Source organism: Bubalus bubalis, chromosome 5 (assembly GCF_019923935.1).
Source record: "Bubalus bubalis isolate 160015118507 breed Murrah chromosome 5, NDDB_SH_1, whole genome shotgun sequence".
Classification (NCBI taxonomy): domain Eukaryota; kingdom Metazoa; phylum Chordata; class Mammalia; order Artiodactyla; family Bovidae; genus Bubalus; species Bubalus bubalis.
The window spans coordinates 125014038-125028435 of NC_059161.1; the positions used below are offsets into that span (position 1 = coordinate 125014038).

General features: G+C 49.8%; 1 protein-coding gene across 1 annotated transcript; it reads left to right on the plus strand.

The window, feature by feature from the left end:
• Nucleotides 1-207: 207 nt before the first annotated feature.
• Nucleotides 208-6123, plus strand: CDC42EP2 (CDC42 effector protein 2). The gene is made up of 2 exons (XM_006056485.3): nucleotides 208-346; nucleotides 4692-6123. The coding sequence occupies exon 2, from the start codon at nucleotides 4986-4988 to the stop codon at nucleotides 5616-5618; it is 633 nt and encodes a 210-aa protein (XP_006056547.1). The 5' UTR covers nucleotides 208-346; nucleotides 4692-4985; the 3' UTR covers nucleotides 5619-6123.
• The last annotated feature ends 8275 nt before the right edge of the window (nucleotides 6124-14398 follow it).

A 14398-nucleotide genomic window follows, 5' to 3' on the forward strand; every position in this document is an offset into this window, starting at 1 on the left:
AGTTTTGGCTCTGACGGACATAGCCGGAGTCCGCGGAGTCCAGCCCCATCACTCGACTCGGCCCGGCCCGCAGCGGCCCGAGTTCGGACGGAACCCCCGGTCCTGCGGCTGCTGGACCCCTGAGCTGCGCCTCGGAAGAGGGAGCCCAAGCGGGCCCGCTAGAGGGGCGAGGCTGTGGGTGTGGCCTAGATGGGGCGGCCCCGGCATTGGCTCTACGGGCAGGGGGCGGGGCCATAGGGGCCACGGTCTTCCCTGTAAGTTCGCAGCTCAGGTCTATCCCACCGCCGCGCGGTCCGGCTCCTGCGCTTTCGCCTCTCTCGGGTCAGCCGCCTAAACGCACGTCAAGGTGAGTTCAGGCACGAACTCTGCAGCCAGACCTCGGCTCCTGGGCGGGGGTCCCTCGAGAGGCGCATCCTTAAGGCGCCTCATCCCCGATCGCTCCTCGGTCCCCAACTCATCTCTACGTAGGTCCTTTCTGCCATGAGATGCACGGCATTTCTCACCCGCGGTCCCGGCGGCCACGCCCGCGTTCCCCTCAGCCTGCGGGGCGCCTCGTATCCCGAACCCGAATTCCCGGTCCAGTCCTCCATGCTGCGCTGGGCCCCCCGCCCCACCCCCGGGACCCGGGAGTGCCCTCCTGCCTTTCAGCGCCCTCGCCCGAACCCGGGGTCGTATTTTTAGTCGATGGTGAGGTGTCCTCCTATCTTTAGCCGTGGCCGCGAGTGTCCTGAAACGGATCCGGACTGGGTTGGGCTGCGCTCGTGTAGAGGGCAGGGAGGGGGTCGGCTAAGTAGCAGGACCCGCCGGAGCCACGGGGCGGGGGCCTCACGCCCGAACTCTGGCCCTGCGCCGAGCGGACACTCGGACATCGCCTAGGCCGGAAAGCACAGGGGAGGCTCCTCCCTGAGCCTGGATACCCGGGCAGGGTCCCCGATCGCTCCCTCTTCCCCCGATTGTCTGGTTCTGAGCCCAGAATCCTCCAAGGGAAGAAGATCCTGCAGACAGTCCGCACCTGGTAAGCGAACGTGCGTGCCTCTCCTTGGGAGGCGCCCGCCTAGATCTGTAGATTCGCTGGAGACCCCGGTGCGTGCAGGACCCCTCCGGGACAAGGGCGGTAGAGGGAGAGCGCGCGCCACCTGGTGGCCACGGAACCGAGCGCCGCTCTGCACAGGGAAGTGGGAGACCCCGCGGCCAGCGAGGGCGCCTGTACCGGCGGGCCCCTCCGCCCAGGGGCTGCTATTTTTCAGTCTTGTCTGGAGCACTGTCCCCGGAGAACCAGAATGCTTGAGGAAGTCCCTATAGGTATTTGTTGAATAAATGTCGAGGCTGACAGTGACCCGCTAACCCCCTCCTACATCCACACTCTCTGACTTCCAGTAACTCCCTGGTAACGGCCTTGTTGTCATCCCATTTCATGGATGAGGAAGGTGAGGCCCAGAGAGAAAAGATGTTTTCCAGGTAGCAGTGGGTTCAAGGTTAGGGGCCTGCCTTTGGATCACCCCTGGTGGGGAGTGGCCTAGTATTCCTTGTGAGGAGGGGGCTCTGCCTCCAAGAAGTCATTTTCTCTAAAGGAGGCCCCGGGCTCCTTCCAGAGCAGGCCCACAGAGCTGGGATGGCTCCTGTCTGCTCCTCCCAAAGCTGCAGGGTGCAGCCCAGCCCAGCCCCTAGAGCCTTGTCCTGATGGACAGCTCATTCTCATATATCTGGACACTTGCATGTTGAGAGATGGAAGCAGCCAAGAGGTAGGACTTAAGTGGAGGAGGCTTGGGGACCTGGCAACCCCAGCCCAGGTGGATCCGTTTCCCTCTTGCTCCCCAGGCAGTGCACATATTATAGTATGGCCCATTGTACCAGAGACACTGGAACCCAGCTGGGTAGCAGTGCCCACTCTTCCTCTTACTAGCTGGGTGACCTGGGCAAAGTTGCTTGATGTCTCTGAGATTCAGCGTCTGTCTCTGAGATTCAGCGTCTTCCTCTGTAAAGGCCAGTGATGACACTGTGTTGTGCCTCGGAGGTTAAAATGGAAACCATGCAAGGCTAGCTGGAGCCTGGGGTCTTGGTGTTGCCAAATCTGAATATTTGGGGCTTGATTGTTGCAGTTCCCAGCTCTCCCCTGGTGGTTGACACTGGCCCAACCCTTCCCCCCAGCCTCAGTTCTCCTCACATCTGGAATTGGGTGGATACATCTGGCTCAGAGCGCGAGAGCTGTCAGGGACGCCGGATCTGTTGTGGAAACACTCAGGCTGTCTTGGCGCCCCTGTATGATGGAGGGCGGGGGGAGGGGGGAGGTCTGGCCCAAGTTCTGGTCAGATCCCACCAGTTGGCTTCCTTCTCCATGAGTGAAAAGGAAGGAAAACTATCCCAGAATTTCTCGCCTGCCAAGGGGACAGATAGGATATATGTCAGCATGCCTCCAGACCTGGCATGGTGGGCACAGATAAATGTCTTTTAGATAAATGAGTGATGGGAGTCCAGGACCTCAGAGCATGTCCTGCCTCCCTCCCCCGGCTCCAGCTCCTTCCAAGCTTAGCTGGAATTCTGCCACTGGAGAGTCATTCCTTTGTTTCCTGTTAAGCTGCAGGTGCTCTGGGAGGGGCAAGATGTCCGGTCTCTGGCTCAGCACCACTGACCCGAGCTGTCCCGTCCTGGGGTGGGGTTTCCTGAGTAAGGGCCTGGCTGAGGGGGAGGACTGTAGTTGGGATTCTGCCTCTCCTGCATCCTCCTTCCTCCTTCCTACTCCCTCCTGCCAGCCCCCTCCTTCTTCTCTCACCCTGCTCCTGAGGCTGAATGCAGAGGGGACTTCCCTGGTGGTCCAGTAGCTAAGACTCCGTGCTCCCAATACAGGGATCCTGGGTTCGATCCCTGATCAGGGAACTAAAAGATCCCATGTGCCACAAGTAAGAGTTTGCTTACTGCAAGTAAAGACCCTAGTGCAACAACTAAGACCCAGCACAGTCAGATAAATAAATAAATATTAAAAAAAAAAAAGATGAAGAAGAAGAATGGGGCAGAAACTGGCAGAGGCTGCTTGACCCTTCCCCAGCGATTTCCCACCTGCTCAGCCCCTGTTGGCCCCAGGAGGGTGGGCTCACGTGGTCACCCACTGGGCGACCTTGGACAAGTTTCTTTGCCTTTCATGCTGATTCTACACACTAGGCCAGTCCCCTGCTGCGGGAACTAGAGGGAGTGCTCGTTCCACTTCCTTTTTCTGTTAAACCTGTATGACATCCCTCCAGAGTGTATTTATTTTTTCCACCTTAAAAATATCTGTGTTTATTCTGACTACATGAATAATATGTGCTCATAAATAATACATGCTTCTTATTAAGAATTTGAGCTTATAGAAGTATGAACAAGAAAGGGGAAGTCACCTGAAATTCTACCATCTTGAGAGAACTACCATCAACATTTGGCAACCGTCCTTTCATACTTAGCTTGTGTATATCATTTTTTAGTAATGAGACCAGATATTAAAGATAATTTTTATTGAGGGGAACTTTTCTTCCCATGTCACAGACCCCACACTCCATCCCTGCCCCCCCTGCCTCTAGGTAGCCCCTATGCCAACCTAGTGCCAGCCTTCTATATTATTTCCTGCTCCAATATAAGATATAATCCTATGCAGACCTGTATGTGTAGGTACACATACGTGCATGTATGGGGAGTGGGGAGCGGAACTGCTTTCAGCAAATGGGATCTTCTAGACTACATGTTTGCATTTTTGCTTCTCTCATTTTGTAATGCCTTATGGGAATCTCTCTAGAATGTCTGAAAGCTCTTACTTTATTTATTTATTTGGCCATGTCATGTGGCTTGCAGGATCTTAGTTCCCCAACCAGGGACTGAACCTGGACCCACAGCAGTGACTGCAAGTCCTAACCGCTGGACCACTATGAAATTCCGAGAGCTCTACTTTTAAATGGGAATGAAAGGAGAGCGGTTGTGATGATTGAATGAGATGGGTTTGCAAAGAACTCAACAAAATCCCAGGCACGGAGCAGAGCCTCCACTCCCCAAGTATTTATATCCTCCACTCCCTCTTCCCCTTAGCTGCTGGGACAGAAAGGAGGGGCAGAAACTACAGTAGACTCAGTTCCTGCCCATAAGGAACTCCTAACCGGGAGGAAGATAAAAGGGAAGCTCTGAGCAGGCATCTCCCTTCCAGGTGGGATGTGATTGGGCCAAACCAGTGTTTTTTCTGCTCAGTGGGCTGAACACCTGCTGTGCATCCAGTCCTGGGCCCAGCCCAGGTGGGCAAGACAGAGGTCACAAGACCTCCATCCTCAGTCAAGTCAGGAGCTGAGACAAATCTGAGACAAGTGCCCCCGTCTGCCCCCCATACCCCCCACCCCCAATGACTTGGCACTGGTCACATCTGGGGCACAGTTGAGTGCAGATGATGAAGATGAGCAGAGCTGTGGACTCAGAGCAGGAAACCAGAACCAGGGCTGTGTATGTGACTTCAGGCCTGTCACTCAGGGTCCCCACTCACAGAGGGAGGGGCTTGGCGCTTGGGATCCAGGCCTTGAGGCCGCAGTAAGTCTGTGGAGGAACACAGGATCTTTCCAGGAGGGCTCCCCACAAGAGTAGGCCCCGCGTGGGCTCCTGGGGCTCCTGAAGGGCACCTGGAAACCAGACAGGTGCCTCTGCTTTTGTCCTTCCATCTCTTACTCATATCCTTCGTGTTTCAGCTCCTCAGCCCAGACTGGAAAGAATCTCTCAAGGACAAGCCCGGAGAGCGTTGCCGCCTACCAGCTTTGCGCCTGCCTGCTTCCGGTTTTCAGAAGCGTTTTCAGCCTTCTTGGGAGAAAGTGATTTTGGCTGTCTCGACGCTCTGACTTCGCTGATCGTTTCTTAGCCCTTTGGCAAGTGTTTGGTGCCTGGACACCTCGCTCTGGGTGTTTGTGGTGGACGGGGGTGAGAGGAGACAGCGGAGGGCGCGGTCCTGCGAGTGGCCGGTCCCGGTCCCCGGGGGTGAGGTCGTGATGTCCACCAAGGTGCCCATCTATCTGAAGCGCGGCAGCCGCAAGGGCAAGAAGGAGAAGCTGCGGGACCTGCTGTCCTCGGACATGATCAGCCCGCCGCTGGGGGACTTCCGCCACACCATCCACATCGGCAGCGGAGGTGGCAACGACACATTCGGTGACATCTCCTTCCTGCAGGGCAAGTTCCACCTCCTGCCGGGGACGGCGATGGACGAGACCCAGGAGGACAGCAGCTTCGAGATGCCCTTCCAGTTCACACGCACGGCCACACTGTGTGGGCGGGAGCTCCCGGACGGGCCGTCCCCTCTGCTCAAGAATGCCATCTCCCTGCCGGTCATCGGCGGGCCCCAGGCTCTCACCCTACCCGCCGCCCAGGCACCCCCCAAGCCCCCTCGCCTGCACCTGGAGACCCCGCAGCCCTCCCCGCAGGAGGCGGGGACTGTGGACGTGTGGAGGATCCCAGAGGCTGGCGCCGCCCACAGTGAGCTGACCCCCGAGTCCGGGGCGGAGGAGCCCTTCCTGTCCCACGCCAGCTCCCTGCTGTCCCTGCACGTGGACCTGGGGCCTTCCATCCTGGACGACGTCCTCCAGATCATGGACCAAGACCTGGGCCACCTGCAGATCCCCACATAGGACCCGAGAGCGGCTAGTGGGGTGAATGCCACCGAGGCAGGGGGTGGACACCAACCCTGGTCTAGGACTCGGGGTCCCTGGGTCCCACCTGTGTGGTTGTTGGCCAGCGATTTCTCACTTTGAGCCTTTGTCTCCCTCCCTCCCACCCTCTCCGCATGGACAGAGTGGCCTCTTTGCTTCCGCCTAAGCCCCACAAGGACACGTGCCGACATCAGCCCAAAGCGCCCCCGTGTGTCTCGGGCCACCTGGACCCCCACCGCCAAATGCTCCTCAGATCCCTCAGACGAAGGCTCTGCTGAAATGGACTCCACATTTCACCCGCCTCTAACTTAGCCTCCATGACACCCTGATGGGAGGGGGGCCAGGGAAGAGGCGGGGCACAGCCAACTGGACCTCTGGCTCCATGCTGTGGATTGGGAACCTGGCGTCAGTGACCGGTGTCCCTCCACCCCACCCCTCCCACATGATCAGGGGATTCAAGTTGCAATAAAACTTGCTGCTGCTAGTACTTGTGTTCCCGGTACTCTGTTCCGGGCCCCTCCTCAAGACAGGCCAGGCTCTGGGAGCTGTGGGCTCACTCACTCCAGCCCCAGAGGTCTTTATATGGTGGGATGGGGTGCTGGAAAGGCCTGCCTTCTGGAAGAAACTGTATGGTATTCTGAGCCCATAGTGAGAATGAAGCCTGAACAAACCAAGTGCCAACTGGGGATATTCTGACATTGATTGGGGTGCCTGATGAGAGGTAGCTGGAGTAGGCCAGGCACTGGGCCTGGGAGACTGAGGTCTAGCAAAAGAGGCCCAAGAGCCAAGGAATAACCACGGCCTAGTGCAAGGGACCAACAGCTTCTCTGGCATCAGGGGACTGAGGGAGCATGCAGAAGGGCAGGCTAGACCTGGCGCTGGGAGGGATCCGACTGTGTTCCTCAGTGGACCCATCTCATCAGTGCTGCTTGTTGGTCTACAGTGCATCACACGTGCTCCAGGTGCTGGGACGTGACCCCCTGGTCTCCTGGAGCTCGCAGTCTAGTGGGGGGAAGGATAGCAAATCTGTAATCAAGTGCATTTTCAACCGTGTTGAACACCGTAAAGAAGACACCAAGATTATGAATGCCCGGGGCAGGGTGGGGTGGTGTCAAGATTCTGAGCCAAGCCTGAGGGCGGACGGGCTTATGCTCATTCTTGAACAAACACACTGAGGCACCTGAGTGAATGAGAGAGGATCCAAAGTTTGGCCAAAAGGGCCTAGGTCTCTGAGTCCAACCTGGCCTTGTTGAGAGTCAGTTTTCCCATCTCTAAAATGGGAATCAATGACACCTGCCTTGCACGGTTGCTGAGAAAATCAGGGATAACATTTCTTTATTTGCAGATAGAAGGTATTCAAACATGGTTATGAAGGAGAGATACGTGGTCAGACCCAGGTTTTAGAAGGGTCACTACAGAGGCCGAGTGGGAGATAGATCACAGATTAGAGAGGAAAAAGCTGTTGCAGGAAGAGAATTGGCTCCAAGTGGGGACTGAGAGAGAGGGTGGGGCTTGATGTCTGGAGGCACGTGCTGGCCTCAGTGACCCCCCCCTCTTCCACTCTCTGCTGGTTCTTTTCCATCCTTTTGACCCTACAAATCTGACTCCCACCTCACCTCCAGCCTTTCCTGTTTCTAGGCCAAGATTTCATACCAGAGGCAGAGGCAGAATTGGAGCAGGGGACATTTTTCTTGGCCATACTACCTTTTTATTTTTCAGTGATTTTTAAAAACTGTGATAAAATATATATAATGTGAAATTTACCATTTCAATTATTTTTAAGCATATGGTTAAGTGGCATTAAATACATTCACATTATTCTGCAACCATCACCACTATCCATTTCCAGAACTTTTTCCATCTTCCCAAAGTGAAACTCCATACCCATTAAACACTGACTCCCATCCCCCAACCCCAGCCACTGGCAGCCACCTTTCTACTTTGTCTCCGTGACTTTGACTTCTCTAGGGGCCTGATACAAGTGGAATCACATGTTATTTGTCTTTTGTGTGATTGCCTTATTTCACTTAGCGTGACAACTTCAAGGTTTATCCATGCGGTAGCAGGCACTCAAATTTCATTCTTTTAAATGAATAAAAGGATGAATAATATTCCATTGGGCTTTCCACGTGGCACTAGTGGTAAAGAACCCACATGCCAATGCAAGAGAAGAAACACAGATTCAACCTCTGGGTCGGGAAGATCTCCTGGAGAGGGAAATGGCTACCCACTCCAGTATTCTTGCCTGGGAAATCTCATGGACAGAGGAGCCTGGTGGGCTACAGTCCATAGGGTCATAAAGAGTCAGACACAACTTAGTGACTTAGCACCCAATATTCCATTGTCTGTATATTCCACGTTTTGTTTATCCATTCATCCAATCAATGGACACCTGGTTTCTTCTGTTGCTGCTGCTGCTAAGTCACTTCAGTTGTGTCCAACTCTGTGCGACCCCATAAACGGCAGCCTACCAGGCTCCCCCGTCCCTGGGATTCTCCAGGCAAGAACACTGGAGTGGGTTGCCATTTCCTTCTCCAATGCATGAAAGTGAAGTCCCTCAGTCATGTCTGACTCTTCGCGACCCCATGGACTGCAGCCCACCAGGCTCCTCTGTCCACGGGAGTTTCCAGGCAAGAGTACTGGGTTGCTTCTACCCTTTGGCAATTGTGAATAATGCTGTTATGAGCATGGGTGTACATATATCTGAGTCTCTGCTTTCACTTCTTTGGGATGTGTTCGGAAGTGAGATTGCTGAATCTTATGATCATTCTATATTTAATTTCTTAAGGAAGAGCCATTTTCCATTGGAGCTGCACCATTTTACATTCCCACCTCCAAATTTTTTGTTTTTAATTAGAAATTTTGGCCATCATTTAGAGAATAGGAGTTGCAGTATCTGTAGTGGGATTTTGAACCCAGGTCTGTGAGGCCCCAAAGCCCGTACATGATTGCAACCCTCTCCTCCCACTGGGGTTCAGCTTCAGACCCTGGTAACATATGAAGGCAAAGGGTGGGGAGCTGAAGGCCAGCACCGTCTTGCCTGCAGGCTCCCCCTCAGTTCTTGGGTGACTTGGCCCCATCTGCCCAGGAGGGGAAGACAGGAAACACGACACCTTCCTTATAGCTTCACCCAGCCAGAAAACAGCACGTCACCTCAGACCTGAGATGAGGATAAAGCGGCCATGGAAGGCAGACCTTCTTGTCCTGGGTCCCCGGAACTGCTCCCTACCTAGCAGGCACATTCAAAGGACTCTGGGAACCCGCTCGGGGCTACCATGCCTGGGCGGAGAAAGGGAACTGGATGGGGAAACTGAAGCATTGGACTATCTAAACTTGGGACTAAGGTGGGCAGAAGTGGAGTGAAGGACCTTCCCCCTTCAGCTTGAATAGAGCTGTACTTACTCCCTACAGATACCACTCCCACAAAGGAATCCCTCTATATAGGAAGTGAAGTTGTTGGATGGCCAAAAAAAAAAAAAAATCCCACAGGAATTTCCTGGTTTCCCAGTGGTTAGGACTAGTGATTTCACTGCTGTGGGCCTGGGTTCAATCTCTAGTTGAGGAACTAAGATCCTGCAAGCTACGTGGTACAGCAAAAAAAAAACAACAAATATCCCCACAGTCCACTGTTTTAAATGCCTGACATCCATGCATTTCTTTATTGGAGTATTTACTCTTAAAAATATTACATATATTATTTTATATAACCTGTATATATCACCTCTGGTATAATAGGTCTATCCCTGTCAAAAACACATTCACTCGGGACTTCTTTGGTGGTCCAGTGACTAAGACTCCGTGCTTCCAATGCAAGGGGCTCGGGTTCAATCCCTGGTGGGGAATCGGATCCCACGTGCCACAACTAGGGGTCTGCATGCTGCAACTAAAGATCCCACATGCTGTAACTAAGACCTGGGACAGCCAAATAAAAACTAACTCATTAATTATTATAATAACAATTTTAAAAATGCATTCACTCATTTCCCAAAGGGAGACAACTCAAAATCTTGTAAAGGATCACATCCACTTCCGAGTCCAAGATGTCGAGATGATGCCCATTACCCCTGCAGTTCTTTACCAGCTCATCTCGATAGTTTGCAAACTATAAACTACACTGTAAAGTTAATCACCACTGCGTACAACAGTGGAGAAAAACAGAGAGGCGTGGGAGAATTAAAATATATTTAAAAATATACTTGACACAGCAAGAAAAGAAATATATGTAGAAGCTATAGACTTTTCTACAACAAAGCTGTAGCTGGTATGAATAACCTCCCTTCTTTGTTACGCAGCTCCTGTTTGCTTTGTCTCCAGCCTGCATTTTGCCTGTTCAGGGTTCTTCACCAGGTTGACACATCCCAGACCTACTTTTTTCAAGAATCTGAGCACTTGGTGGATCTCCCTGTAGAGAACTGGTATTTCCCCCAAACTTTTTATTTTGAAACATTTCAAACCTACAGAAATACTGAAAGGCTAGTAGAAGGGTGCGACAGAGGATGAGACAGTTGGATGGCATCACTGAATCAATGGATATGAGTTTGAGCAAATTCTGGGAGATAGTAAAGGACAGGGAAGCCTGGCGTGCTGCAGTCCATGGGGTCACAAAGAGCTGGACATGGTGTAGCCACTGAACAGCAGTAACAACGTACACCCACATATCTGCATCTAGATCTGCCAATTATTACCGTTTTTCCTAATTTGCTTTCTATCTTGAATATAAAAACTTTTTTCCTGACCTTTTGAAAGTAAGTTACAGATGTCACAACTTGTCAGTATTTTTTCTGTTAAGTCATTCTTTAGCTTTCTTGGGCTTTCTCTGGCATCTTCAATGTGTGAATTGGTGTATTTCATCACTTTGGGGAAATTATTGATCATTTTCTCTTTAAATATTGCCTTTACACCTTTTCTTTCTCTTCACCCTCTGAGATTCCAATTAAATATATCTCAGATCTCTATATTTATCCTGTTTCTACTCTAATTCTGTATTTCCTGTCCATATGTCTTCCATGCTGTATTAAGGACAAGATGATATCTTCCTGTGTATCATACAGTTCAGGGGTCCCCAACCTCTGGAATCTAATGCCTAATGATCTGAGGTGGAGCTGATGCAAGAATAATAAAGTGCATAATAAATGTAATGCACTTGAATCATCCTGAAACCATCCCACCCTCCTCCATTCCATGGAAAACTTGCCTTCCACGAAATGGGTCCCTGGTAACAAAATGGTTGGGGACCACTCTGGTAGCACACTCGTTCTGTCTTCAGCTGTGTCTAATTTTCTTTTTAACCAATCTATTGTGTTCTTAATTTCTGTTATTGTATTTTTCAGTTGGAGGAGTTCGATGTGATTCTTTAAAAATTCTGTTGTGACACAACAGAAACTTGTCACCTGCCGATGTTTTTACACTTGTCTTTATCTTCTTTAAACTCAGTAAGCAGTGTTCTTTTATGGTCAGTATCAGATAATTCCAGCATCTGTAATCTCTGTAGGTCAATTTGTGCTTTCTATTGGGTGCAGTCAGTTCTTATGCAAGGTTTCTCGTTTTTTTTTCTGTGCCTGGTTGTCTTTGACTAAGTGCTGGATATTGTATACGAAAAAGTACTTTTAAGACATAATTTAAGGCCTTGGATGACAGTCCATTCTTTCAAAAAGGATATTTCTTCGTCCCAAACATGCTCACTTCTACTAGGTAAACAGAGGCATTATAAGGATAAGTTCAGTTCAGTCACTCAGTCGTGTCCAACTCTTTTGCAACCCCATGAATTGCAGCACGCCAGGCCTCCCTGCTAAGTCACTTCAGTCATGTCCGACTCTGTGTGACCCCATAGATGTCAGCCCACGAGGCTCCCCCATCCCTGGGATTCTCCAGGCAAGAACACTGGAGTGGGTTGCCATTTCCTTCTCCAATGCAGGAAAGTGAAAAGTGAGAGTGAACTCGCTCAGTCGTGTCCGACTCTTAGCGACCCCATGGACTGCAGCCCACCATGCAATCCCCTTCGTCCATGGGATTTTCCAGGCAAGAGTACTGGAGTGGGTTGCCATTGCCTTCTCCATGTCCATCATCAATTCCCGGAGTTCACTCAGACTCATGTCCATCGAGTCGGTGATGCCATCCAGCCATCTCATCCTTTGTCGTCCCCTTCTTCTCCTGCCCCCAATCCCTCCCAGCATCAGAGTCTTTTCCAATGAGTCAACTCTTTGCATGAGGAGGTCAAAGTACTGGAGTTTCAGCTTTAGCATCATTTCTTCCAAAGAAATCCCAGGGCTGATCTCCTTTAGAATGGACTGGTTGGATCTCCTTGCAGCCCAAGGACTCTCAAGAGTCTTCTCCAACACCACAGTTCAAAAGCATCAATTCTTCAGCGCTCAGCTTGCTTCACAGTCCAACTTTCACATCCATGCATGACCACTGGAAAAACCATAGCCTTGACTAAACGGACCTTTGTTAGCAAAGTAATGTCTCTGCTTTTCAATATGCTATCTAGATTGGTCATAACTTTCCTTCCAAGGAGTAAGCGTCTTTTAATTTCATGGCTGCAGTCACCATCTGCAGTGATTTTGGAGCCCCCAAAAATAAAGTCTGACACTGTTTCCACTGTTTCCTCATCTATTTCCCATGAAGTGATGTGACCAGATGCCATGATCTTAGTTTTCTTAATGTTGAGCTTTATAAGGATGGGTCCACTTTAATCCAAATTCAAGGCTTGAGTTCCCAGGACCACTAGTCCATTGATGTTGGGATCACATCTTAAAGTATATATGTATTAGTAGTGGGGTATCTGACTTGGAGTATCTGACCTTGTGCAGGCTCTTGAGTTTTGATTTTGACCCTCCCCACCAAAGACCACCAAATAAGAGCTGAGTTTCAGTTATATCTTCAAGATCAGTAAATGTCCCCAAGACAAAAACTGTCTTGAATTCTGGGCTTACAGCTCTGGGTTTCAACTCTAAATGTTGGATCAGTAATTCTTCACTATATTATTAGCTTGTCAATGCTTTTAAGATTTTTTCTTTTTTTTTTTTTAAGATTTTTTCCTCTTAAAAAGAGGAAAAATCTTATTTTCTATTTCTCCCTTTTTTATTTTCTATTCAGTAGAAAGGTTGGAATTAAATACCCAACCAGGAAGCCTGTCTCCCATTAACCACCTGAATGCAATATTAGAAAGATCTCCTGGGTTTTGTTTACATTTCTCTTTGTCCTCAACGGGTAACAGCAATCCTGCTTACCCTAAACAATTAGAATCAATCACCCCAGCCATCAATGATACTTCCTTTTTACTTTCTTGCCCAGTGACAGGTAGAACTCAAAACAGCCCATTGGCAATCTCAGATCCTATTAATAATTCAGAGAAATCATTATTGTGCCCCCTGGTGGAAGCCTTCCTCGTGTCCTAAAGGCTCTGGATCAGCCAGAGCCCAGAGTGGAGAGAATCGAAAACAAACATTTTGCAAAAGAACCATTAGCTGAGATTGCAAGAGGCTGCACCCCCACTTCCACTTCTCTGTAAGAGAAACACTATATGTATCAGTCACTGGTTTCAGAGCATATAGAGGATCTACTGTTCAATGATGGAGCATTTCTTAAAAGAATCCTAACAGAGAGACTTCCCTGGTAGTGGCTAAGACTACACTCCCAATGCAGAGAGGCCCAGGTTTGATCCCTGCTCAAGCAATTAGATCCCACATGCCCCAACAAAGTGTTCACATGTCACAACTAAAGATCCCACATGCTGCAACAAAGATCAGAGCTCCTACGTGTGGCAACTAAGACCCAGCACAACCAAATAAATAAATAAAAGAAAGAAAAAATCCTAAAAGAATCAAAAGCCATTGGTACTGGGCTCATAAACTGCATTTCCAATAACAGAGAACTAGGCTACTTATCATTACTAGTATCTTTTATTTTAAAACTTTTATTGAGACTTACCTACAGGTAAGTGCACAAATCTTGGGTGGGTCAATGAATTTTTACAAAGTGAACAAACCTGTGTAACCCAACAAGGAATATTACTAGCATCTTTGTAGCCACCTTATGCCCCCTCCTTGTTATTATCTTCCAAAGTGAACCACTTTCCTGACTTCTGCCCCATAGTTTAGCATGTGTGATTATTTAATTTGATACAAATGGAATCACACAATATGTCCTCTTTGGAAATTGGCTTCTTTTTTTCAAATATTAAGTTTTTGAGATTCATTCATGTTGTTGTGTAGCAATAGTTCGTTCTTTTCCATGTTGCTTAATCCACTCTAGTGCTATGGGCATTTGGAATGTTCTCGTTTGGGGCCAATACAATTAATGCTATTGTGAGCATTCTTTTACATGGTTTTCCATATATGCATGCACGAATAGAATTGCTGGGTCAGAGGGTATGTGTGTGTTCAGCTTCAGTGCTCACACACTGTCTTAGCTCAGGATGTTGTAACAAAGTACCATAGACAACAGATATTTATTCCTCACAACTCTGGAGGCTAGGAAATCCAAGATCAAGGTGCCAGCAAATTTGGTTCCTGGTGGAAGTCCACTTCCTGGCTTGTGGACATTTGCTTTCTTGTGGGTCCTCACATGGCCTTTCCTCACAGAGAGATCTCCAGCTTCCTCTTCTAAGGAGGGCACTAATCCCACCATAAGAACTCCTCCCTCAGGCTGCATCTAATTACCTCTGAAAGATCCCACCTCCAAATACTATCAGACTTAGTGGGGAGGACTTAAACCTATGAATTTGGGGGTGGGAGCTTCCCTGGTGGTTCAGACAGTAA